Raw genomic sequence first — 27500 nt, 5'->3', positions numbered from 1 at the left:
CGTCTGTATGTCTGTTTCTCTCTCTCTATCTCTCTCTCTCTCTCTCTCTCTATCTCTCTCTCTCTCTGTCTCTCTCTGTCTCTCTCTCTTTCTCTCTCTCTCTCTGTCTCTCTCTCTCTAACTCTCTCTCTCTGGCTCTCTCTCTCTATCTCTCTCTCTCTCTCTCTGTCTCTCTCTGTCTCTCTCTGTCTCTCTCTGTCTCTGTCTCTCTAACTCTCTCTAACTCTCTCTCTCTCTCTCTCTCTCTCTCTCTCTCTCTCTTTCTCTCTCAGTAGAGTACATACCTGTACTGATAGACATTGATTGGGTTTCAAGTCAACTCCATATATTATATTATCAACCGTAGTTTCCATGTATTGATCGATCACAATCAGACCTTTACTGTAAGCCTGACTGTTATTGATCTAGTTAGAAATGATGTGATTGATGGTTGTATTACAGATTATGTTACAGAACAACCACAAACATAGTTTAGACTTTTCCTGTGCACTCAACATGATGTTTTTTCCTACTGTAGCTCAACGGCCTAATGATGTATCTTATATGACTACAGACAGGGTTACTTCCCATTTAGGTAAAGTGGTCAGGGAAAAGGTGATTGGGTTTGAACCCGGGTCTGTGCACTACACTAAGCTAAAGCATTGAATACTTTGAACACATTGACCACATTGAACACATTGACAACATTGAATACATTGAACACAGTGACAACATTGAACACATTGACCACATTGAACACATTGACCACATTGAACACATTGACCACGTTGACAACATTGAAAACATTGACCACATTGAAAACATTGAACACATTGACCACATTGAACACATTGTCCACATTGAAAACATTGAACACATTGAAAACTTTGACCACATTGAAAACATTGAACACGTTGTCCACATTGAAAACATTGAACACATTGTCCACATTGAAAACATTGAACACATTGAAAACATTGAACACATTGAACATATTGTCCACATTGAAAACATTGAACACATTGAAAACATTGAACACATTGTCCACATTGAAAACATTGAACACATTGAACCTGGTTCTTGTCTCTTTTTCACTTCTCTCCGGTCCTTTTACCAGGTCCTACCTGGACATGCTGAAGGTGATCTTGTTTAGCTACCTGTTCTGGTTTGTCCTCACCATCATCTTCATCACTGGCACCACACGTATCAGCATCTTCTGTTTGGGCTATCTGGTGGGATGTTTCTACTTCCTGCTGTTCGGCGGGGAGCTGCTGCTCAAGCCAATCAAAAAGATCCTCCACTACTGGGACTTCCTGATCGCCTATAATGTGTTTGTCATCACCATGAAGAACATCCTGTCTGTGAGTGGGACCGTGATTATGAACAGGGTTTATATAGCATTCTTAAGTGTTCATAAGCACTACATACAGTAGATGCTTCACAATAATAAACAAAGTCATATTACATAAAGGTGAATATGAAAGGTCCTTCCATCCAGTGTTCTCCTTTTCACCACCCACCATCTGACTCACCCTGTGTAGCTGATTCACCCTGTGTATCTGATTCACCCTGTGTATCTGATTCACCCTGTGTATCCGATTCACCCTGTGTATCTGATTCACCCTGTGTATCTGATTCACCCTGTGTATCTGATTCACCCTGTGTATCCGATTCACCCTGTGTATCCGATTCACCCTGTGTATCCGATTCACCCTGTGTATCCGATTCACCCTGTGTATCCGATTCACCCTGTGTATCCGATTCACCCTGTGTATCTGATTCACCCTGTGTATCTGATTCCTTGTTTATCCTGTGTATCTGATTCCTCATCTCTGCGCTGTGTTCAGATCCTGGCCTGTGGTTACATCAATGTCCTGGTAGTGAACAACTGTTGGCTGATCCAGCTCCTCAGTCTGGCCTGCACCATCAAGGAGTATAACGTCATCACTAACAGAGACTTCACACGTACGTCTCTTACTAAATAACGGATCATTTAATGTCATGAAGCACAGTAGCATTCAACAGTTTAAAATCAATTAAACCAATGTTTTATGAAGGAGATTAAATGTAGAAATGATATAAATAAAGGTGTTCTCTCTGTGTGTGTGTGTGTCTGTCTGTGTGTGTGTGTGTGTCTGTGTGCGTGTGTGTGTCTGTGTGCGTGTGTCCTCTCTAGCCGTGGACGGTGTAAAGAACTGTATTCTGCCCAGCGACGAGGCTGGGATCATCTGGGACAGTATCTGTTTTGCCTTCCTGCTGTTGCAGAGACGTGTCTTCATGAGTTACTACTTTCTACACGTGGTGGCTGACATCAGGGCCTCCCAGATACTGGCATCCAGGTATGCACATAACTGGCTTTCCAACCCAGGTCCCTTAAATGCCACAAAACTGGTTTAGCCCACTGAGCTAAAGTCTAGACATTAGGTTGGGGAGCTAACGCACGTTTTTAGGTCCCAGGCAAGGTTACTCATCACACAAGCGTGGTTCCAAAGACCTCCATTGCACCAGCGAACTCTTTACAACTGTTCTTACTCAGCTGTAGTACTGTGATGATAATGTACCTGTGATATGATAACGTATCTGCGATATGATAACGTATCTGCGATACGATAATGTACTGTGATATGGTCATGTCTATGTGATATGATAATGTATCTGTGATATGGTAATGTTTCTGTGATATGCTAATATATCTGTGATATGATAATGTACCTGTGATATGATAACGTCTCTGTGATACGATAATGTACTGTGATATGGTCATGTCTATGTGATATGGTAATGTATCTGTGATATGGTAATGTTTCTGTGATATGCTAATATATCTGTGATATGATAATGTACCTGTGATATGATAACGTATCTGATATATGATAATGTGCTGTGATATGGTAATGTAAATGTGATATGGTAATGTTTATGTGATATGCTAATGTTCTGTGATATGGTAATGTATCTGTGATATGGTAATGTTTCTGTGATGTGCTAATATATATGTGATATGATAATGTATCTGTGATATGATAATGTATCTGTGATGTGATAATGTATCTGTGATGTGATCATGTATCTGTGATGTGATCATGTATCTGTGATGTGATCATATATCTGTGATGTGATCATGTATCTGTGATGTGATAATGTATCTGTGATGTGATCATGTATCTGTGATGTGATCATGTATCTGTGATGTGATCATGTATCTGTGATGTGATAATGTATCTGTGATATGATAATGTATCTGTGATGTGATCATGTATCTGTGATGTGATCATGTATCTGTGATGTGATCATGTATCTGTGATGTGATCATGTGTCTGTGATGTGATAATGTATCTGTGATGTGATCATGTATCTGTGATGTGATCATGTATCTGTGATATGATAATGTATCTGTGATGTGATCATGTGTCTGTGTGTTTCAGAGGGGCTGAGTTGTTCCAGGCTACTATAGTGAAGGCAGTCAGAGCCAGATTGGAGGAAGAGAACAAGTCTATGGAACAGCTGAAGAGACAGTAAGTCACAACAAGCTGGATATGGACCTTCCCTTTAAACCTTTATCTATTAACCTTCCCTTTAAACCTTTATCTATTAACCTTCCCTTTAAACCTGTATCTATTAACCTTCCCTTTAAACCTTTATCTATTAACCTTCCCTTTAAACCTTTATCTATTAACCTTCCCTTTAAACCTGTATCTATTAACCTTCCCTTTAAACCTTTATCTATTAACCTTCCATTTAAACCTGTATCTATTAACCTTCCCTTTAAACCTTTATCTATTAACCTTCCCTTTAAACCTTTATCTATTAACCTTCCCTTTAAACCTTTATCTATTAACCTTCCCTTTAAACCTGTATCTATTAACCTTCCCTTTAAACCTTTATCTATTAACCTTCCCTTTAAACCTTTATCTATTAACCTTCCCTTTAAACCTGTATCTATTAACCTTCCCTTTAAACCTTTATCTATTAACCTTCCCTTTAAACCTGTATCTATTAACCTTCCCTTTAAACCTGTATCTATTAACCTTCCCTTTAAACCTTTATCTATTAACCTTCCCTTTAAACCTTTATCTATTAACCTTCCCTTTAAACCTTTATCTATTAACCTTCCCTTTAAACCTTTATCTATTAACCTTCCCTTTAAACCTGTATCTATTAACCTTCCCTTTAAACCTTTATCTATTAATCTTCCCTTTAAACCTGTATATATTAACCTTCCCTTTAAACCTTTATCTATTAACCTTCCCTTTAAACCTTTATCTATTAACCTCCCCTTTAAACCTTTATCTATTAACCTTTAAACCTTTATCTATTAACCTTCCCTTTAAACCTGTATCTATTAACCTTCCCTTTAAACCTTTATCTATTAACCTTCCCTTTAAACCTTTATCTATTAACCTAACCTTTAAACCTTTATCTATTAACCTTCCCTTTAAATCTTTATCTATTAACCTAACCTTTATTCAGCTTTTATCTATTAACCTAACCTTTATCCATCCTTTATCTATTAACCTAACCTTTATCCATTATTTATCTATTAACCTAACCTTTATCCATGCTTTATCTATTAACCTAACCTTTATCCAGACTTGATCTATTAACCTAATCTTTAAACCTTTATCTATTAACCTAACCTTTATCCAGTCTTTATCTATTAACCTAACCTTTATCCAGACTTTATCTATTAACCTAACCTTTATCCAGTCTTTATCTATTAATCTAACCTTTATCCAGTCTTTATCTATTAATCTAACCTTTATCCAGCCTTTATCTATTAACCTAACATTTATCCAGTCTTTATCTATTAACCTAACCTTTATCCAGACTTTATCTATTAACCTAACCTTAATCCATCCTTTATCTATTAACCAAACCTTTATCCAGTCTTTATCTATTAACCTAACATTTATCCAGTCTTTATCTATTAACCTAACCTTTATCCAGTCTTTATCTATTAACCTAATCTTTATCCAGACTTTATCTATTAACCTAACCTTAATCCACCCTTTATCTATTAACCAAACCTTTATCCATGCTTTATCTATTAAACTAACCTTTATCCAGCTTTTATCTATTAACCTAACCTTTATCCAGACTTTATCTATTAACCTAATCTTTATCCAGCCTTTATCTATTAACCTAATCTTTATCCAGCCTTTATCTATTAACCTTTATCCATGCTTTATCTATTAACCTAACCTTTATCCAGCCTTTATCTATTAACCTAACATTTAAACCTTTATCTATTAACCTAAACTTTATCCACCCTTTATCTATTAACCTAACCTTTATCCAGACTTTATCTATTAACCTAACCTTTATCCAGCTTTTATCTATTAATCTAACCTTTATCCATGCTTTATCTATTAACCTTTATCCATGCTTTATCTATTAACCTAACCTTTATCCAGCCTTTATCTATTAACCTAACATTTAAACCTTTATCTATTAACCTAAACTTTATCCACCCTTTATCTATTAACCTAACCTTTATCCAGGCTTTATCTATTAACCTAACCTTTATCCAGCCTTTATCTATTAACCTAACATTTAAACTTTTATCTATTAACCTAACCTTTATCCAGTCTTTATCTATTAACCTAACCTTTATCCATACTTTATCTATTAACCTAACCTTTATCCATGCTTTATCTATTAACCTAACCTTAATCCATCCTTTATCTATTAACCAAACCTTTATCCAGTCTTTATCTATTAACCTAACATTTATCCAGCTTTTATCTATTAACCTAACCTTTATCCAGTCTTTATCTATTAACCTAATCTTTATCCAGACTTTATCTATTAACCTAACCTTAATCCACCCTTTTTCTATTAACCAAACCTTTATCCATACTTTATCTATTAACCTAACCTTTATCCATGCTTTATCTATTAACCTAAACTTTATCCAGGCTTTATCTATTAACCTAACCTTTATCCAGCTTTGATCTATTAACCTAAACTTTATCCAGACTTTATCTATTAACCTAATCTTTATCCAGACTTTATCTATTAACCTAATCTTTATCCAGCCTTTATCTATTAACCTTTATCCATGCTTTATCTATTAACCTAACCTTTATCCAGCCTTTATCTATTAACCTAACATTTAAACCTTTATCTATTAACCTAAACTTTATCCACCCTTTATCTATTAACCTAACCTTTATCCAGACTTTATCTATTAACCTAACCTTTATCCAGCTTTTATCTATTAATCTAACCTTTATCCATGCTTTATCCATGCTTTATCTATTAACCTAACCTTTATCCAGCCTTTATCTATTAACCTAACATTTAAACCTTTATCTATTAACCTAAACTTTATCCACCCTTTATCTATTAACCTAACCTTTATCCAGGCTTTATCTATTAACCTAACCTTTATCCAGACTTTATCTATTAACCTAACATTTAAACTTTTATCTATTAACCTAACCTTTATCCAGTCTTTATCTATTAACCTAACCTTTATCCATACTTTATCTATTAACCTAACCTTTATCCATGCTTTATCTATTAACCTAAACTTTATCCAGGCTTTATCTATTAACCTAACCTTTATCCAGCTTTGATCTATTAACCTAAACTTTATCCAGACTTTATCTATTAACCTAACCTTTATCCAGCCTTTATCTATTAACCTAACCTGTATCCAGGCTTTATCTATTAACCTAACCTTTATCCAGCTTTTATCTATTAACCTAACCTTTAAACCTTTATCTATTAACCTAACCTTTATCCAGACTTTATCTATTAACCTAACCTTTATCCAGACTTTATCTATTAACCTAACCTTTATATATTAACCTAATCTTTATTAACCTAACCTTTATCCATGCTTTATGTATTAACCTTTAAACCTTTATCTATAAACCTAACCTTTATCCAGACTTGATCTATTAACCTAATCTTTATCCAGACTTTATGTATTAACCTTTAAACCTTTATCCAGACTGTATCTATTAACCTAACCTTTATCCAGCCTTTATCTATTAACCTAATCTTTATCCATGCTTTATCTATTAACCTAACCTTTATCCATGCTTTATCTATTAACCTAACCTTTATCCAGGCTTTATCTATTAACCTAACCTTTATCCAGCCTTTATCTATTAACCTAATCTTTATCCATGCTTTATCTATTAACCTAACCTTTATCCAGACTTTTTCTATTAACCTAATCTTTATCCATGCTTTATCTATTAACCTTTATACAGCTTTTATCTATTAACCTAATCTTTATCCAGACTTTATCTATTAACCTAACCTTTATCCAGACTTTATCTATTAACCTAATCTTTATCAATGCTTTATCTATTAACCTAACCTTTATCCAGTCTTTATCTATTAACCTAATCTTTATCCATGCTTTATTTATTAACCTAACCTAACCTTTATCCAGTCTTTATCTATTAACCTAACCTTCATCCAGTCTTTATCTATTAACATAACCTTTATCCAGTCTTTATGTATTAACCTAAACTTTATCCAGTCTGTATCTATTAATCTTTATCCAGACTTTATCTATTAAAATAACATTTATCCAGACTTTATCTATTAAAATATATTTATCCAGTCTGTATCTATTAACCTAACCTTTATCCAGTCTTTATCAATTAAGATTACTTTTATCCATGCTTTATCTATTAAACTAACCTTTATCTAAACTTTATCTATTAACCTAAACTTTATCCAGTCTTTATCTATTAACCTAACCTTTATCCAGACTTTATCTATTCAAATAATCTTTATCCAGTCTTTATCTATTAACCTAACCTTTATCCATGCTTTATCTATTAACCCAAGCTTTATCCATGCTTTATCTATTAACCTAATCTTTATCCAGACTTTATCTATTAACCTAACCATTATCCATGCTTTATCTATTAACCTAACCTTTATCCAGCCTTTATCTATTAATCTAACCTTTATCCATGCTTTATCTATTAACCTAACCTTCATCCAGTCTTTATCTATTAACATAACCTTTATCCAGACTTTATCTATTAACCTAACCTTTATCCATGCTTTATCTATTAACCTAATCTTTATCCAGCTTTTATCTATTAACCTAACCTTTATCCAGACTTTATATATTAAACTTTATCCAGATTGTATCTATTAACCTAAGCTTTATCCAGACTTTGTCTATTAACCTTTATCCAGACTTTATCTATTAACCTAATCTTTATCCAGGCTTTATCTATGAACCTAACCTTTATCCAGACTGTATCTATTAACCTAACCTTTATCCAGACTTTATCTATTAACCTAAACTTTATGCAGTCTTCATCTATTAACCTAACCTTTATCCAGGCTTTATCTATTAACCTAACCTTTATCCAGCCTTTATCTATTAACCTAATCTTTATCCAGTCTTTATCTATTAACCTAACCTTTATCCAGGCTTTATCTATTAACATAACCTTTATCCATGCTTTATCTATTAACCTAACCTTTATCCAGGATGTATCTATTAACCTAACCTTTATCCAGGATTTATCTATTAACCTAACATTTAAACCTTTATCTATTAACCTAACCTAACCTTTATCCAGTCTTTATCTATTAATCTTAATCCAGACTTTTTCTATTAAAATAACCTTTATCCAGACTTTATCTATTAAAATATATTTATCCAGTCTGTATCTATTAACCTAACCTTTATCCAGTCTTTATCAATTAAGATTACTTTTATCCATGCTTTATCTATTAACCTAACCTTTATCTATCATTATCTATTAACCTAAACTTTATCCAGTCTTTATCTATTAACCCAAGCTTTATCCATGCTTTATCTATTAACCTAACTTTATCCAGCTTTTATCTATTAACCTAACCATTATCCATGCTTTATCTATTAACCTAACCTTTATCCAGCCTTTTTCTATTAACCTAACCTAACCTTTATCCAGTCTTTATCTATTAACCTAACCTTCATCCAGTCTTTATCTATTAACATAACCTTTATCCAGACTTTATCTATTAACCAAACCTTTATCCATGCTTTATCTATTAACCTAATCTTTATCCAGCTTTTATCTATTAACCTAACCTTTATCCAGACTTTATCTATTAACCTAACCTTTATCCAGATTGTATCTATTAACCTAACCTTTATCCAGACTTTGTCTATTGACCTTTATCCAGACTTTATCTATTAACCTTTATCCAGACTTTATCTATTAACCTAACCTTTATCCAGTCTTTATCTATTAACCTAACCTTTATCCAGACTGTATCTATTAACCTAACCTTTATCCAGACTTTATCTATGAACCTAACCTTTATCCAGTCTTTATCTATTAACCTAACCTTTATCCAGGCTTTATCTATTAACCTAACCTTTATCCAGCCTTTATCTATTAACCTAATCTTTATCCAGTCTTTATCTATTAACCTAACCTTTATCCAGGCTTTATCTATTAACATAACCTTTATCCATGCTTTATCTATTAACCTAACCTTTATCCAGGATTTATCTATTAACCTAACCTTTATCCAGGATTTATCTATTAACCTAACATTTAAACCTTTATCTATTAACCTAACCTAACCTTTATCCAGTCTTTATCTATTAATCTAACCTAACCTTTATCCAGTCTTTATCTATTAACATAACCTTTATCCAGTCTTTATGTATTAACCTAAACTTTATCCAGTCTGTATCTATTAATCTTAATCCAGACTTTTTCTATTAAAATAACCTTTATCCAGACTTTATCTATTAAAATATATTTATCCAGTCTGTATCTATTAACCTAACCTTTATCCAGTCTTTATCAATTAAGATTACTTTTATCCATGCTTTATCTATTAAACTAACCTTTATCCAGTCTTTATCTATTAACCTAACCTAACCTTTATCCAGTCTTTATCTATTAACCTAACCTTTATCCAGTCTTTATCTATTAACATAACCTTTATCCAGTCTGTATCTATTAACCTAAACTTTATTCAGTCTTTATCTATTAACCTAACCTTCTTCCAGACTTTATCTATTCAAATAATCTTTATCCAGTCTTTATCTATTAACATAACCTTTATCCAGTCTGTATCTATTAACCTAACCTTTATCCAGAATTTATCTATTAACCTAACCTTTATCCTGCCTTTATCTATTAACCTAACCTTTATCCAGAATGTATCTATTAACCTAACCTTTATCCTGCCTTTATCTATTAACCTAACCTTTATCCAGACTTTATCTATTAACCTAATCTTTATCCATGCTTTATCTATTAACCTAATCTTTATCCATGCTTTATCTATTAACCTATACTTTATCCAGTGTTTATCTATTAACCTAACCTTTATCCAGTCTTTATCTATTAACCTAATCTTTATCCAGACTTTATCTATTAACCTAACCTTTATCCAGACTTTTCTATTAACTTAAACTTTATCCATCCTTTATCTATTAACCTAACCTTTATCCAGTCTTTATTTATTAACCTAACCTTTATCCAGACTTTATCTATTAACCTAACCTTTATCCAGACTTTATCTATTAACCTTTATCCAGACTTTATCTATTAACCTAACCTTTATCCAGGCTTTATCTATTAACCTGACCTTTATCCATGCTTTATCTATTAACCTAATCTTTATCCATGCTTTATCTATTAACCTAATCTTTATCCATCCTTTATCTATTAACCTAACCTTTATCCAGTCTTTATCTATTAACCTAACCTTTATCCAGTCTTTATCTATTAACCTAACTTTTATCCAGCTTTTATCTATTAACCTAACCTTTGTCCAGACTTTATCTATTAACCTAATCTTTATCCAGGCTTTATCTATTAACCTAATCTTTATCCAGCTTTTATCTATTAACCTAACCTTTATCCAGACTTTATCTATTAACCTTTGTCCAGATTTTATCTATTAACCTAATCTTTATCCATGCTTTATCTATTAACCTAACTTTTATCCAGCTTTTATCTATTAACCTAACCTTTATCCAGACTTTATCTATTAACCTTTGTCCAGACTTTATCTATTAACCTAACCTTTATCCAGACTTTATCTATTAACCTAACCTTTATCCAGACTTTATCCAGACTTTATCTATTAACCTAACTTTTATCCAGTCTTTATCTATTAACCTTTATCCAGCCTTTATCTATTAACCTAATCTTTATCCAGTCTTTATCTATTAACCTAACCTTTATCCAGGTTTTATCTATTAACATAACCTTTATCCAGGATTGATCTATTAACCTAATCTTTATCCATGCTTTATCTATTAACCTAACATTTAAACCTTTATCTATTAACCTAACCTTTATCCAGGCTTTATCTATTAACCTAACCTTTATCCAGGATTTATATATTAACCTAATCTTTATCCATGCTTTATCTATTAACCTAACATTTAAACCTTTATCCAGGATTTATCTATTAACCTAACTTTATCCATGCTTTATCTATTAACCTAACCTTTATCCAGCCTTTATCTATTAACCTAACCTTTATCCAGCCTGTATCTATTAACCTAACCTTTATCCAGCCTTTATCTATTAACCTAACCTTTATCCAGACTTTATCTATTAACCTAACCTTTATCCAGACTTTATCTATTTACCTAACTTTTATCCAGACTTTATCTATTAACCTAACCTTTATCCAGTCTTTATCTATTAACCTAACCTTTATCCAGACTTTATCTATTAACCTAACCTTTATCCAGTCTTTATCTATTAACCTAACCTTTATCCAGTCTTTATCTATTAACCTAACCTTTATCCAGCCTTTATCTATTAACCTAATCTTTATCCAGACTTTATCTATTAACCTAACCTTTATCCAGTCTTTATCTATTAACCTAACCTTTATCCAGCCTTTATCTATTAACCTAATCTTTATCCAGTCTTTATCTATTAACCTAACCTTTATCCAGGCTTTATCTATTATCCTAACCTTTATCCATGCTTTATCTATTAACCCTAATCTTTATCCATCCTTTATCTATTAACCTAACCTTTATCCAGTCTTTATCTATTAACCTAACCTTTATCCATGTCTTTATCTATTAACCTAACCTTTATCCATTCTTTATCTATTAACCTAACTTTTATCCAGCTTTTATCTATTAACCTAAGCTTTATCCAGACTTTATCTATTAACCTAATCTTTATCCATGCTTTATCTATTAACCTAAGCTTTATCCATGCTTTATCTATTAACCTAACCTTTATCCATGCTTTATCTATTAACCTAACCTTTATCCAGACTTTATCTATTAACCTAACTTTTATCCAGCTTTTATCTATTAACCTAAGCTTTATCCAGACTTTATCTATTAACCTAATCTTTATCCATGCTTTATCTATTAACCTAAGCTTTATCCATGCTTTATCTATTAACCTAATCTTTATCCAGGCTTTATCTATTAACCTTTATCCAGACTTTATCAATTAACCTTTATCCAGACTTTATCTATTAACCTAACCTTTATCCAGACTTTATCTATTAACCTAACCTTTATCCAGTCTTTATCTATTAACCTAACCTTTATCCAGACTTTATCTATTAACCTAACCTTTATCCAGACTTTATCTATTAACCTAACCTTTATCCAGGCTTTATCTATTAACCTTTATCCAGACTTTATCTATTAACCTAACCTTTATCCAGTCTTTATCTATTAACCTAACCTTTATCCATGCTTTATCTATTAACCTAATCTTTATCCAGTCTTTATCTATTAACCTCTAACAGACCAAATGGTCCAATTTTTTTTTCTTTTTTTCGTTCGATATTGTTCTAGAAACTTTGAAGAAGCAGAGAGAGAGAGAGACCCTGTCTGGTTTCTCTTGATAGATAGAACTGAGTGTTGTCATTAATCATATTTCTCTCTCTCTCTCTCGCCCCCTTCAGGATGGAACGTATAAAGCAGCGCCAGGAGAAGTTTAAGAGGGGGAAGAAAAATATGTTGAGGCTAGCTCAGGAGTCAGGAGACCGAGACAACCCCATCCAGCCTCAGGAGTCAGGAGACCGAGAGAACCCAATCCAGCCTCAGGAGTCAGGAGACCGAGAGAACCCCATCCAGCCACAGGAGCAGGAGGAAGAGGATGATGGTACCGTATCATGATGACGTCTCTCTAGGAGTACTGATGTTAGAACTAGGTGGAAGGGCTAATCAATGTCGACTGGGTGTTGGTTAGTTCTCATGGAACGTTTAGGAAACCCTGGAATAGATTTTCATACGATCCCTATCATTATAATATCATTACTGCAAACAATGTTGTGGTCACAATGCTTTATGAAGATATATATTTTTTAAGATACCGTTTAACTTGCACAAAGTCTGAATGAAGAAATATTTTTGCAATATAAAGCATAATTTATCTACATGTGAAACTATTTTTATTTTAGGAGCAGAGCGAGAAAGAGAGAAAGAGAAAATGAAAGAGAAAGAAACAGCCAAGACTAAAAAAAGGCGGTGGTGGCGGCCTTGGGTTGACCACGCCTCCAGTAGGTTGACCCCTCATTCTTTCTCCGCTCTGATTGGCTGTTGTGTCCTTGACCAGAACTCTCAGAGGATTCCCATACTGCACCTGGGCTCCAGACGACCCAAAACAAACGCCAAACGTTCCATCCAGACCTCAGTCCTTTTCTGTCTCTGTTTAAGGCCCCTCGATTGATTAATTGATTTTATTAGTTGATTGATGAACCCAAAAACATCAGAAATATACAGGCGGGATAGTGTTCTGATTTGCTTGAATGAAATAAGACAATACTACAATATGCTTCAACTAATGGCAATGGGGCCTTAAATAGACTATTCCCATGAGAGAAAAGAGAATAACTGATGCCTGTAACGTTTGTGGTTGTGGTCCTGGTGAGGCCATAGTAGGGAATCTCTGGTAGTGACAGATTCTATTAGACAGAGCAGAAATCCTTCTCCCTTTGAGAATAGAGACTGAAGGATTATGTCTCTGTTCTAGTCATTATGTACCACATGAGGGAAAACTGAGCAATACTGACCAGAAAGATCCTAATTAAAATACGGTTTGAGGGTTTTTAATGATGAAATCGAGTTTTCAAATTGACATTTGAAAAAAAAGCTGTAGAATACTACAGATGTGTCTCAGTTCTTCTCTGTGGTGTTTCTGTGTCGAAATGATTTCTTAGTATCACCCCGTCATGTCGTTGCATTCGTTACATGATTTCTCCAGTTCACCCCTCATCCTAACCCCATTCATATATTACCCAGCATCCTCCTCTATTCCTGTTCCCCCCCATTGTGGCTCTTCTGTTCAAGGACATAAGTCAGTTTCACCTATTACAATACTTTTAAAGGTCTGCCCAAATCACCTCAAACCTGTGCCATGTCTTTAGTAAACAAACTAATATGCTAATATTGTGTGTCTGACGTGTGTGTTTTCCTACCCTTATCAACTTCATCCCGCTAGTTGGGCTTTTTGAATCAAACCAACCTCTGCTGCCTCACATTTATCTAGTTTACAGACTCTCTTCACCCCTCAAAACATCACCCGCTTTCAAGCCCTTTCCTCCAGTTAATATTAACAGCACCTTGCTCTCTACTCCTCAGTGGTGAGAAGTGGAGATTATTATTTGTTTGAAACTGACAGTGAAGACGAGGAGGAAGAGGAGGAGAAAAGAGAGGATGAAGAGCCGCCCAAGAAGTCTGCATTTCAGGTGAGCTCCAGGGCCAGACCAGACCAGCGTCAACGTTTCCTCAGTATACTAAAGTACAGTGGGGAGAACAAGTATTTGATACACTGCCGATTTTGCAGGTTTTCCTACTTATAAAGCATGTAGAGGTCTGTAATTTTTATCATAGGTACACTTCAACTGTGAGAGACGGAATCTAAAACAAAAATCCAGAAAATCACATTGTTTGATTTTTAAGTAATTAATTTGCATTTTATTGCATGACATAAGTATTTGATACATCAGAAAAGCAGAACTTAATATTTGGTACAGAAACCTTTGTTTGCAATTAGAGATCATACGTTTCCTGTAGGTCTTGACCAGGTTTGCACACACTGCAGCAGGGATTTTGGCCCACTCCTCCATACAGACCTTCTCCAGATCCTTCAGGTTTCGGGGCTGTCGCTGGGCAATACGGACTTTCAGCTCCCTCCAAAGATTTTCTATTGGGTTCAGGTCTGGAGACTGGCTAGGCCACTCCAGGACCTTGAGATGCTTCTTACGGAGCCACTCCTTAGTTGCCCTGGCTGTGTGTTTCGGGTCGTTGTCATGCTGGAAGACCCAGCCACGACCCATCTTCAATGCTCTCACTGAGGGAAGGAGGTTGTTGGTGAGATCTTGCATGGAGCCCCAGACAGAGGGTGATTGACCGTCATCTTGAACTTCTTCCATTTTCTAATAATTGCGCCAACAGTTGTTGCCTTCTCACCAAGCTGCTTGCCTATTGTCCTGTAGCCCATCCCAGCCTTGTGCAGGTCTACAATTTTATCCCTGATGTCCTTACACAGCTCTCTGGTCTTGGCCATTGTGGAGAGGTTGGAATCTGTTTGATTGAGTGTGTGGACAGGTGTCTTTTATACAGGTAACGAGTTCAAACAGGTGCAGTTAATACAGGTAATGAGTGGAGAACAGGAGGGCTTCTTAAAGAAAAACTAACAGGTCTGTGAGAGCCGGAATTCTTACTTGTTGGTAGGTGATCCAAAACTTATGTCATGCAATAAAATGCAAATGAATTACTTAAAAATCATACAATGTGATTTTCTGAATTTTTGTTTTAGATTCCGTCTCTCACAGTTGAAGTGTACCTATGATAAAAATTACAGACCTCTACATGCTTTGTAAGTAGGAAAACCTGCAAAATCGGCAGTGTATCAAATACTTGTTCTCCCCACTGTAGTTACTAGTATTACTGTAGTGTGAAATATAAAAGATATGTACCTTCATCTTTCTGTTTTCTGCTAACTTCATCCCTCCTCTTCAGCGAGCTATTGGGAAGTTTGCCTCAGCCCTTATAGCTCTGCCCAGATCTATCATTAAACTGCCCCAAACCATCCTTCAGTATGTAATCAGGGCAGCCAAGGTACCAAACAACAGATTCAGCATCTCCTCTTACCACAGCCTGTGTAGGCTGTTTCCTGTATCCCCAGACTGTTTCCTGTATCCCCAGCCTGTGTAGACTGTTTCCTGTATCCCCAGCCTGTTTCCTGTATCCCCAGCCTGTGTAGACTGTTTCCTGTATCCCCAGCCTGTTTCCTGTATCCCCAGCCTGTTTCCTGTATCCCCAGACTGTTTCCTGTATCCCCAGCCTGTGTAGACTGTTTCCTGTATCCTCAGCCTGCGTAGACTGTTTCCTGTATCCTCAGCCTGTGTAGGCTGTTTCCTGTATCCCCAGCCTGTTTCCTGTATCCCCAGCCTGTGTAGACTGTTTCCTGTATCCTCAGCCTGTTTCCTGTATCCCCAGCCTGTTTCCTGTATCCCCAGACTGTTTCCTGTATCCCCAGCCTGTGTAGACTGTTTCCTGTATCCTCAGCCTGTGTAGACTGTTTCCTGTATCCCCAGCCTGTGTAGACTGTTTCCTGTATCCCCAGCCTGTTTTGAAGGCCAATGCATTTATAAAGAACTGTCTTTCCATCCCATGTTCGAACGAATACCACATCGATTTACAAACAATAAATATCCTAAATATTCCAGATAGGATGGGGATGGAACTAAAGTGATCCTTCTGTCATGTTTTTTTAAAAGTGATCGAGATAGATTGTTTTCGAAGCAGTTTGCATGAACTCGTCAGAGCCTTTTACCAACAGGTCTCAGAAAATGCATTGGTGTTATCACAGCCATTTGCTCCATTGTACCTAGAGTCAGTACAGGGTTAAATATATTTACAAGTAAGCCTTCAACATTGCCGCCTAGTCACGGTGAAGCCATTGTTACAAATTACAACGTGAGTGTAAAATGGCATAATTCGCAGGTGGCGTCTACCTTTCGTACTGATGTGCAGTGAAGCAAAAACAATCTAAAGTTGTCATATTTTCTTTGACTCTGATCTCGATTGTTTTGATGTTGTCTGTGGTTTAAAGGGTTAACTAAATGGTCACCTGGCTTGCTATTGCTCTTGTGTTATTTGCCTCTGTGTGTGCCTGCTTGACCGTAGCACTCCTTTGATTGGACTGAATCCTTGAGATCTGTGTGCATAACCATTTTTTTCCCGTACAACTTGTCATCAATACATGACTCAAAACGATTCAATACATGAATCAATACATTAATCAACACATGAATCAATACATAAATCAACACGAATCAATACATGAATCAACATGGATCAATACATGAATCAACATGGATCAACACATGAATCGACACATGAAAAATACATGAATCAACATGAATCAATACATTAATCAACACATTAATCAATACATTAATCAACATGAATCAAAACGGATCAATACATGAATCAACACGGATCAACACATGAATCGACACATGAACAATACATGAATCAACATGAATCAATACATGAATCAATACATGAATCAATATATTAATCAACACATTAATCAACACATGTATCAACACATGACTCAATACATAATTTTGCGAAAGTCAGAGTTAAGAGCGCACAGATCTCAAATTAGGATCCATCCCTTTATGTCCAAACTAACATTGTGCTTCCTGTACTGTACGCTGCCAGTTTGTCTACCATGCGTGGATAACAGACTCCAAGGCAGCCATGAAGGAACGAAGCAAAGAGAAGCGTAAGTTCTGGAAGAGGTACACCAGGAGAGACAAACACAAGAAGGACAAGAAGGAAGGTAGGTTAAGAGACATCAAGGAGTATTAAAACAGAGTCACCGATATAAAGATCATCAGCATACACAATCTTACCAAATACCACCAGAATAGATCACCCCAGTTTCAGAAGAAGATCACCAGAATAGATCACCCCAGTTTCAGAAGAAGATCACCAGAATAGATCACCCCAGTTTCAGAAGAAGATCACCAGAATAGATCACCCCAGTTTCTGAAGAAGATCACCAGAATAGATCACTGCACCACTTTGTTTTATTCTTACACCCCTGAGTTCTCACGGAAGATCAGTCTCTAATCTGTTATGATTTCAAAATAATCTTTATTTTACAAGATAACTTTAAGCTTGATTCAACAAAAGAGGAGAGAAAGGGTATCCATGACGACGACCCTAAGATGTCCAGTAGAATTGCTTCTCACACTAATAGAACCCAAATCTACTGTCTTATTGTTTTGTTGTGTTATTCTCTGTAAGTTAATGTTTTGTTGTGTTATTCTCTATAGGTTATTGTTTTGTTGTGTTATTCTCTGTAGGTTATTGTTTTGTTGTGTTATTCTCTGTAAGTTATTGTTTTGTTGTGTTATTCTCTGTAAGTTATTGTTTTGTTGTGTTATTCTCTGTAAGTTATTGTTTTGTTGTGTTATTCTCTGTAAGTTATTGTTTTGTTGTGTTATTCTCTGTAGGTTATTGTTTTGTGTTTGTTTTGTTGTGTTATTCTCTGTAAGTTATTGTTTTGTTGTGTTATTCTCTGTAGGTTATTGTTTAGTTGTGTTATTCTCTGTAGGTTATTGTTTAGTTGTGTTATTCTCTGTAGGTTATTGTTTTGTTGTGTTATTCTCTGTAAGTTATTATTGTGTTGTGTTATTCTCTGTAGGTTATTGTTTTGTTGTGTTATTCTCTGTAAGTTATTGTTTTGTTGTGTTATTCTCTGTAGGTTATTGTTTTGTGTTTGTTTTGTTGTGTTATTCTCTGTAAGTTATTGTTTTGTTGTGTTATTCTCTGTAGGTTATTATTTAGTTGTGTTATTCTCTGTAGGTTATTGTTTAGTTGTGTTATTCTCTGTAGGTTATTGTTTTGTTGTGTTATTCTCTGTAAGTTATTATTGTGTTGTGTTATTCTCTGTAGGTTATTGTTTTGTTGTGTTATTCTCTGTAGGTTATTGTTTTGTTGTGTTATTCTCTGTAGGTTATTGTTTAGTTGTGTTATTCTCTGTAGGTTATTGTTTTGTTGTGTTATTCTCTGTAAGTTATTGTTTTGTTGTGTTATTCTCTGTAGGTTATTGTTTTGTGTTTGTTTTGTTGTGTTATTCTCTGTAGGTTATTGTTTTGTTGTGTTATTCTCTGTAAGTTATTATTTAGTTGTGTTATTCTCTGTAGGTTATTGTTTTGTTGTGTTATTCTCTGTAAGTTATTGTTTTGTTGTGTTATTCTCTGTAGGTTATTGTTTAGTTGTGTTATTCTCTGTAGGTTATTGTTTTGTTGTGTTATTCTCTGTAAGTTATTATTTAGTTGTGTTATTCTCTGTAGGTTATTGTTTTGTTGTGTTATTCTCTGTAAGTTATTGTTTTGTTGTGTTATTCTCTGTAAGTTATTGTTTTGTTGTGTTATTCTCTGCAGGTTATTATTTAGTTGTGTTATTCTCTGTAGGTTATTGTTTTGTTGTGTTATTCTCTGTAGGTTATTGTTTTGTTGTGTTATTCTCTGTAGGTTATTGTTTTGTTGTGTTATTCTCTGTAGGTTATTGTTTTGTTGTGTTATTCTCTGTAAGTTATTGTTTTGTTGTGTTATTCTCTGTAGGTTATTATTTAGTTGTGTTATTCTCTGTAGGTTATTGTTTTGTTGTGTTATTCTCTGTAGGTTATTGTTTTGTTGTGTTATTCTCTGTAAGTTATTGTTTTGTTGTGTTATTCTCTGTAGGTTATTGTTTTGTTGTGTTATTCTCTGTAAGTTATTGTTTTGTTGTGTTATTCTCTGTAGGTTATTGTTTTGTTGTGTTATTCTCTGTAAGTTATTGTTTTGTTGTGTTATTCTCTGTAGGTTATTGTTTTGTTGTGTTATTCTCTGTAAGTTATTGTTTTGTTGTGTTATTCTCTGTAGGTTATTGTTTAGTTGTGTTATTCTCTGTAGGTTATTGTTTTGTTGTGTTATTCTCTGTAAGTTATTATTTAGTTGTGTTATTCTCTGTAGGTTATTGTTTTGTTGTGTTATTCTCTGTAAGTTATTGTTTTGTTGTGTTATTCTCTGTAAGTTATTGTTTTGTTGTGTTATTCTCTGCAGGTTATTATTTAGTTGTGTTATTCTCTGTAGGTTATTGTTTTGTTGTGTTATTCTCTGTAGGTTATTGTTTTGTTGTGTTATTCTCTGTAGGTTATTGTTTTGTTGTGTTATTCTCTGTAGGTTATTGTTTTGTTGTGTTATTCTCTGTAAGTTATTGTTTTGTTGTGTTATTCTCTGTAGGTTATTATTTAGTTGTGTTATTCTCTGTAGGTTATTGTTTTGTTGTGTTATTCTCTGTAGGTTATTGTTTTGTTGTGTTATTCTCTGTAAGTTATTGTTTTGTTGTGTTATTCTCTGTAGGTTATTGTTTTGTTGTGTTATTCTCTGTAAGTTATTGTTTTGTTGTGTTATTCTCTGTAGGTTATTGTTTTGTTGTGTTATTCTCTGTAAGTTATTGTTTTGTTGTGTTATTCTCTGTAGGTTATTGTTTTGTTGTGTTATTCTCTGTAAGTTATTGTTTTGTTGTGTTATTCTCTGTAGGTTATTGTTTTGTTGTGTTATTCTCTGTAGGTTATTGTTTTGTTGTGTTATTCTCTGTAAGTTATTGTTTTGTTGTGTTATTCTCTGTAAGTTATTGTTTTGTTGTGTTATTCTCTGTAGGTTATTGTTTTGTTGTGTTATTCTCTGTAGGTTATTGTTTTGTTGTGTTATTCTCTGTAAATTATTGTTTTGTTGTGTTATTCTCTGTAGGTTATTGTTTTGTTGTGTTATTCTCTGTAGGTTATTGTTTTGTTGTGTTATTCTCTGTAGGTTATTATTTAGTTGTGTTATTCTCTGTAGGTTATTGTTTTGTTGTGTTATTCACTGTTGGTTATTGTTTTGTATTATTCACTGTTGGTTATTGTTTTGTTGTGTTATTCTCTGTAAGTTATTGTGTTGTGTTATTCTCTGTAAGTTATTGTGTTGTGTTATTCTCTGTAAGTTATTGTTTTGTTGTGTTATTCTCTGTAGGTTATTATTTAGTTGTGTTATTCTCTGTAGGTTATTGTTTTGTTGTGTTATTCTCTGTAGGTTATTGTTTTGTTGTGTTATTCTCTGTAAGTTATTGTTTTGTTGTGTTATTCTCTGTAAGTTATTGTTTTGTTGTGTTATTCTCTGTAGGTTATTGTTTTGTTGTGTTATTCTCTGTAGGTTATTGTTTTGTTGTGTTATTCTCTGTAGGTTATTGTTTTGTTGTATTATTCACTGTAGGTTATTGTTTTGTTGTGTTATTCACTGTTGGTTATTGTTTTGTATTATTCACTGTTGGTTATTGTTTTGTTGTGTTATTCTCTGTAAGTTATTGTTTTGTTGTGTTATTCTCTGTAGGTTATTGTTTTGTTGTGTTATTCTCTGTAGGTTATTGTTTTGTTGTGTTATTCTCTGTAAGTTATTGTTTTGTATTATTCACTGTTGGTTATTGTTTTGTTGTGTTATTCTCTGTAAGTTATTGTTTTGTTGTGTTATTCTCTGTAGGTTATTGTTTTGTTGTGTTATTCTCTGTAGGTTATTGTTTTGTTGTGTTATTCTCTGTAGGTTATTGTTTTGTTGTGTTATTCTCTGTAAGTTATTGTTTTGTTGTGTTATTCTCTGTAGGTTATTGTTTTGTTGTGTTATTCTCTGTAGGTTATTGTTTTGTTGTGTTATTCTCTGTAGGTTATTGTTTTGTTGTGTTATTCTCTGTAGGTTATTGTTTTGTTGTGTTATTCTCTGTAGGTTATTGTTTTGTTGTGTTATTCTCTGTAGGTTATTGTTTTGTTGTGTTATTCTCTGTAAGTTATTATTGTGTTGTGTTATTCTCTGTAAGTTATTGTTTTGTTGTGTTATTCTCTGTAAGTTATTGTTTTGTTGTGTTATTCTCTGTAAGTTATTATTGTGTTGTGTTATTCTCTGTAAGTTATTGTTTTGTTGTGTTATTCTCTGTAAGTTATTGTTTTGTTGTGTTATTCTCTGTAAGTTATTGTTTTGTTGTGTTATTCTCTGTAAGTTATTGTTTTGTTGTGTTATTCTCTGTAAGTTATTGTTTTGTTGTGTTATTCTCTGTAGGTTATTATTTTGTTGTGTTATTCTCTGTAGGTTATTGTTTTGTTGTGTTATTCTCTGTAGGTTATTGTTTTGTTGTGTTATTCTCTGTAGGTTATTGTTTTGTTGTGTTATTCTCTGTAAGTTATTGTTTTGTTGTGTTATTCTCTGTAAGTTATTGTTTTGTTGTGTTATTCTCTGTAAGTTATTGTTTTGTTGTGTTATTCTCTGTAAGTTATTGTTTTGTTGTGTTATTCTCTGTAAGTTATTGTTTTGTTGTGTTATTCTCTGTAGGTTATTATTTTGTTGTGTTATTCTCTATAGGTTATTGTTTTGTTGTGTTATTCTCTGTAAATTATTGTTTTGTTGTGTTATTCTCTGTAGGTTATTATTTTGTTGTGTTATTCTCTGTAGGTTATTGTTTTGTTGTGTTATTCTCTATAGGTTATTGTTTTGTTGTGTTATTCTCTATAGGTTATTGTTTTGTTGTGTTATTCTCTATAGGTTATTGTTTTGTTGTGTTATTCTCTGTAAGTTATTGTTTTGTTGTGTTATTCTCTGTAAGTTATTGTTTTGTTGTGTTATTCTCTGTAAGTTATTGTTTTGTTGTGTTATTCTCTGTAGGTTATTATTTTGTTGTGTTATTCTCTGTAGGTTATTGTTTTGTTGTGTTATTCTCTATAGGTTATTGTTTTGTTGTGTTATTCTCTGTAAGTTATTGTTTTGTTGTGTTATTCTCTGTAAGTTATTGTTTAGTTGTGTTATTCTCTGTAGGTTATTGTTTTGTTGTGTTATTCTCTGTAAGTTATTGTTTTGTTGTGTTATTCTCTGTAAGTTATTGTTTTGTTGTGTTATTCTCTGTAAGTTATTGTTTTGTTGTGTTATTCTCTGTAAGTTATTGTTTTGTTGTGTTATTCTCTGTAAGTTCATGTTTTGTTGTGTTATTCTCTGTAGGTTATTGTTTTGTTGTGTTATTCTCTGTAAGTTATTGTTTTGTTGTGTTATTCTCTGTAGGTTATTGTTTAGTTGTGTTATTCTCTGTAGGTTATTGTTTTGTTGTGTTATTCTCTGTAGGTTATTGTTTTGTTGTGTTATTCTCTGTAAGTTATTGTGTTGTGTTATTCTCTGTAAGTTATTGTTTTGTTGTGTTATTCTCTGTAGGTTATTGTTTTGTTGTGTTATTCTCTGTAGGTTATTGTTTTGTTGTGTTATTCTCTGTAGGTTATTGTTTTGTTGTGTTATTCTCTGTAAGTTATTATTGTGTTGTGTTATTCTCTGTAGGTTATTGTTTTGTTGTGTTATTCTCTGTAAGTTATTGTTTTGTTGTGTTATTCTCTGTAGGTTATTGTTTTGTTGTGTTATTCTCTGTAGGTTATTGTTTTGTTGTTTTATTCTCTGTAAGTTATTAATGTGTTGTGTTATTCTCTGTAAGTTATTATTGTGTTGTGTTATTCTCTGTAGGTTATTGTTTTGTTGTGTTATTCTGTGCAGGTCATGTGACTATAGAGTTAGGAGAGATGGAGGAGGATCAGGATGGAGGACAGGAGAAGAAGTCTGACGGACCAGGTGGGTGTCTCAGACCTTTCAAATACGTTACTACACGTATATACAAAACCACATACATGGAGAGACAACAACCAATCTTGTAATTGATTCTATATATATTTTAAATATATACATGTATTATAGGTTTTTCTTACTATAGTTTACTCAGAATCTATCATCGTGATGACAATGATCTGGATCATTGCTCTTCTAGCTAGTTTAGTTGAATGCACTGGTGTCACTTTGGATAAGAGTGTCTGCTAAATGTAAATATTTGTAACTTGTTTTCCACGTCCCACCAGACAACATCCTGAAGCGAGTGTTCAACATCGTCAAGTTCACCTGGGTGTTGTTCCAGACCATGGTGGAGAGCTTCACCAAGTGGATGAACAACGTGTGTAGAGAGCACATAGACATCTCCACCGTGCTGCGCATTGAGAGATGCATGCTCACTAGAGAGGTCAAAAAGGTAGTGACCTGCTACCGTCGCTCTCTCTCTATATATGTATTTTTCTCTCTCTCTTTCTTTGAGTTGCTTGTTTTACATAAACACACTTTAAATTGTTTGATTTTATTTAGACTTTGATATATAGCAAATTAGAAAACAAACGGCGATTAAATGACTATCCTGTTCTAACCTCCCCCCCTGCAGGGTAACGTCCCGTCCAGAGAGAGTATCCATGTGTTCTACCAGAAGAAGATGCGTATGAACATGTCTCGGGGGTCCAGTCTGGACCGGCTCAGTGAGGAGGACAGTGCGTCGGGGGGGTCTCACAGGGCCCACAGGGTGAGAGACGGCTATCGCATGGAGAGCCAGGACAGCATGGCATCTTTGGCATCACGAGACAGCATATCCAGGTAAGTGTATCGTACATGAACTAATTCAAATCAAATGTACATTCAGCAGATGCTCTTATCCAGAACGACTTACAGTTAGTGCATTCATCTTAAGATAGCTGGGTGGGACAACCACATATCACAGGCATAGAAAGTACATTTTTCCCTCAATAGATGGGGGGGTCAAGTGCAAGTGTTGGTTAAGTGCTGGGGGGGTCGAGGTGAGGAGGAGGATTATTTAAGATACTGTTTGAAGAGGTAAGGTTTCAGATGTTTTCGAAAGATGGGCAGGGACTCTGCTGTCCTAGCTTCAGGGGGAAGCTGGTTCCACCATTGGTGTGCCAGGACAGAGAAGAGCTTGGACTGGGCTGAGGGGGAGCTGCCCTCTCATAGGGGTGGGAGGGCCAAGAGACCAGAGGTGGCAGAACGGAGTGCTCGGGTTGGGGTGTAGGGTTTGAAATCATAAAATCAAAGTTTATTGGTCAGATGCACACAGTACAGTGACTAACTCTCCTCAACAATGCAGTACAATAACAATATCAATCAAGAATCAAACACAGAATAGAAAAGTCTCAAAATAACAAGTAGTAATAAAAAGTAGAAGAAAAGAAGAGATAGCAGAGACCAGAGACCGGCCAGAGTGCTGGAGAGATAGCAGAGACCAGAGACCGGTCAGAGTGCTGGAGAGATAGCAGAGACCAGAGACCGGTCAGAGTGCTGGAGAGATAGCAGAGACCAGAGACCGATCCGAGTGCTGGAGAGATAGCAGAGACCAGAGACCGGCCAGAGTGCTGGAGAGATAGCAGAGACCAGAGACCGGTCAGAGTGCTGGAGAGATAGCAGAGACCAGAGACCGGCCAGAGTGCTGGAGAGATAGCAGAGACCAGAGACCGGTCAGAGTGCTGGAGAGATAGCAGAGACCAGAGACCGATCCGAGTGCTGGAGAGATAGCAGAGACCAGAGACCGGTCAGAGTGCTGGAGAGATAGCAGAGACCAGAGACCGGTCAGAGTGCTGGAGAGATAGCAGAGACCAGATACAGAGCAGAGTGCTGGAGAGATAGCAGAGATTGCATGTCCAGATACCGAGCAGAGTGCTGGAGAGATCCTATTATTACATTCTATATGTAATTCTAGGGCTTGATCAGTATCTTCAGCATGAGGGTGGATGTAGACAGAGTGATGAGATATCACTTTCTACAACACAACCTCATCACCACCTTTACCATTTGGAAACTTCCACATCATTAGCTGTGACATGTGGAAGCCATGTTGTAACCATTGTGTCATTCCAGTCATTTATTTCTCATCTCTCCATCTCTCTATCCCATCAGTGCCTACACTGAGGCCACCATGCTGTTCTCCCGCCAAGACACGCTGGACGAGCTGGACGGAATGCCGTCAGACGTTCCCATTCCCAAAACCAGTGAACGTGCCCGGCCCAAACTCCGTAAGATTTACGGCCTGGACGCCTCCAAATCAACTGACAGCAGCAGCAGCCAAGTGTCCAGGTGCCTGGTCCAAGCTGAAATCTTCCTCTTTCTCCTTCTCCTCCTCTTCCATCCTCTTCGTCACTCTCTTCTTCTGCCCCCTCATCCTCTCCTCTCCTTTCTCCTCCTCCTCCTCCTCCTCTTACTCTTCCTCACACACCCGTGTCTGTCACGTTGAAACTGTTAAACATATTGTTATTATTACATAATATATTTTTCCCTTCACATGGTCAGATAACTCCAACATAGATTGGTAACTTTGTTTCTGATTTGGCCCACAGAAACTAGAGGCCATCAGTAACTTGGTCAAAAAGAAGGTCATTGATTGGCCTTTAGGTGGTGCTGTTATAAGCAGTCTCACTTAAACCCTCATATCTGCCACCCCATTCGATCTAGAGACTTGAAATGTTGTATGTAGGTGTCTTTCCTCATGTTGAACATAATTATTTGCCTCAAGGACCCATGAGTCTATCAGGATAGATTTTCCTCCATCTTGGAAATTTTTGAAAACTTTTGAAAAACGTATTCTCACCAAATTTGAGAGAACCTAAGGGATTGGTTAAGAGATGGCTAAATTATGGATAAATCAGGAAATCAGATTTTACGTGTCCATTTAATTCCTTTGTAAATACACTTCATAATGGCCTATCAACTTGAAACTGTTTAGGGTCATTACCATGATGAACCATGTTAAGTTTGGCATTGGTATCTTAAAACATAAGGAAACTATTAACAATTCAAATTTTTGACTATGTAACGCCAATGCTTAAAATAATCATAACAAATCTTATTTTCCTGGACTTAAAAGTCACATTCACTCCAAATTTGGTCTTTAGACTCATCACAATAGTCCCTAAAGAGTTTGAGAAAATAACGTTGATGCATTCAAAGATGGCCACACTATACCAGTAGATGCATATTAGCACATATGCTAATATGCTAAAATATGCTAAAAATATTTCACAAATCTTCTTCTCATGAACCATAGGACCAAATAACACAAAATTCGGAATGTAGGCCCATGGTACATGTCTTAACTTAAAATCTGATTTTACGTATCCATTTAAACCACTGTAAATATATTCCACAGTGGCCTATTTGGTATTTGGTATTTTATTAGGATCCCCATTAGCTGTTGCAAAAGCAGCAGCTACTCTTCCTGGGGTCCACACAAAACATGAAACATAATACAGAACATTAATAGACAAGAACAGCTCAAGGACAGAACTACACCTCGTAGCCTACATATCAATACATACACACAAACTATCTAGGTCAAATAGGGGAGAGGCGTTGTGCCGTGAGGTGTTGGTTTCTCTGTTTTTTTAAACCGGGTTTGCTGTTCATTTGAGCAGTATGAGATGGAAGGGAGTTCCATGCAATAATGGCTCTATATAATACTGTACGCTTTCTTGAATTTGTTCTGGATTTGGGGACTGTGAAAAGACCCCTGGTGGCATGTCTGGTGGGGTAAGTGTGTGTGTCAGAGCTGTGTGTAAGTTGAATATACAAACAATTTGGAATTTCCAACACATTAATGTTTCTTATAAAAAGAAGAAGTGATGCACTCAGTCTCTCCGTTGTGGTGT

General features: G+C 35.0%; 1 protein-coding gene across 1 annotated transcript in view; it reads left to right on the top strand.

Moving 5' to 3' along the window:
• Positions 1 to 27500, top strand: part of LOC121534514 (piezo-type mechanosensitive ion channel component 2) — a gene marked incomplete at its 5' end in the record, with an annotated part of 210421 nt that overhangs the window by 111839 nt on the left and 71082 nt on the right. The window contains 13 exon segments of the mRNA XM_045206050.1: positions 1097 to 1340; positions 1827 to 1919; positions 2173 to 2318; positions 3405 to 3494; positions 12874 to 12981; positions 13388 to 13470; positions 14552 to 14658; positions 15935 to 16033; positions 17648 to 17768; positions 23554 to 23607; positions 23889 to 24055; positions 24239 to 24444; positions 25756 to 25932. Of these exon segments, the coding sequence (XP_045061985.1) occupies positions 1097 to 1340; positions 1827 to 1919; positions 2173 to 2318; positions 3405 to 3494; positions 12874 to 12981; positions 13388 to 13470; positions 14552 to 14658; positions 15935 to 16033; positions 17648 to 17768; positions 23554 to 23607; positions 23889 to 24055; positions 24239 to 24444; positions 25756 to 25932 (1695 nt within the window).

Source organism: Coregonus clupeaformis, chromosome 21 (genome assembly GCF_020615455.1).
Source record: "Coregonus clupeaformis isolate EN_2021a chromosome 21, ASM2061545v1, whole genome shotgun sequence".
In the NCBI taxonomy this organism is placed as follows: domain Eukaryota; kingdom Metazoa; phylum Chordata; class Actinopteri; order Salmoniformes; family Salmonidae; genus Coregonus; species Coregonus clupeaformis.
This window is presented reverse-complemented; position numbering and strand designations above follow the sequence as displayed.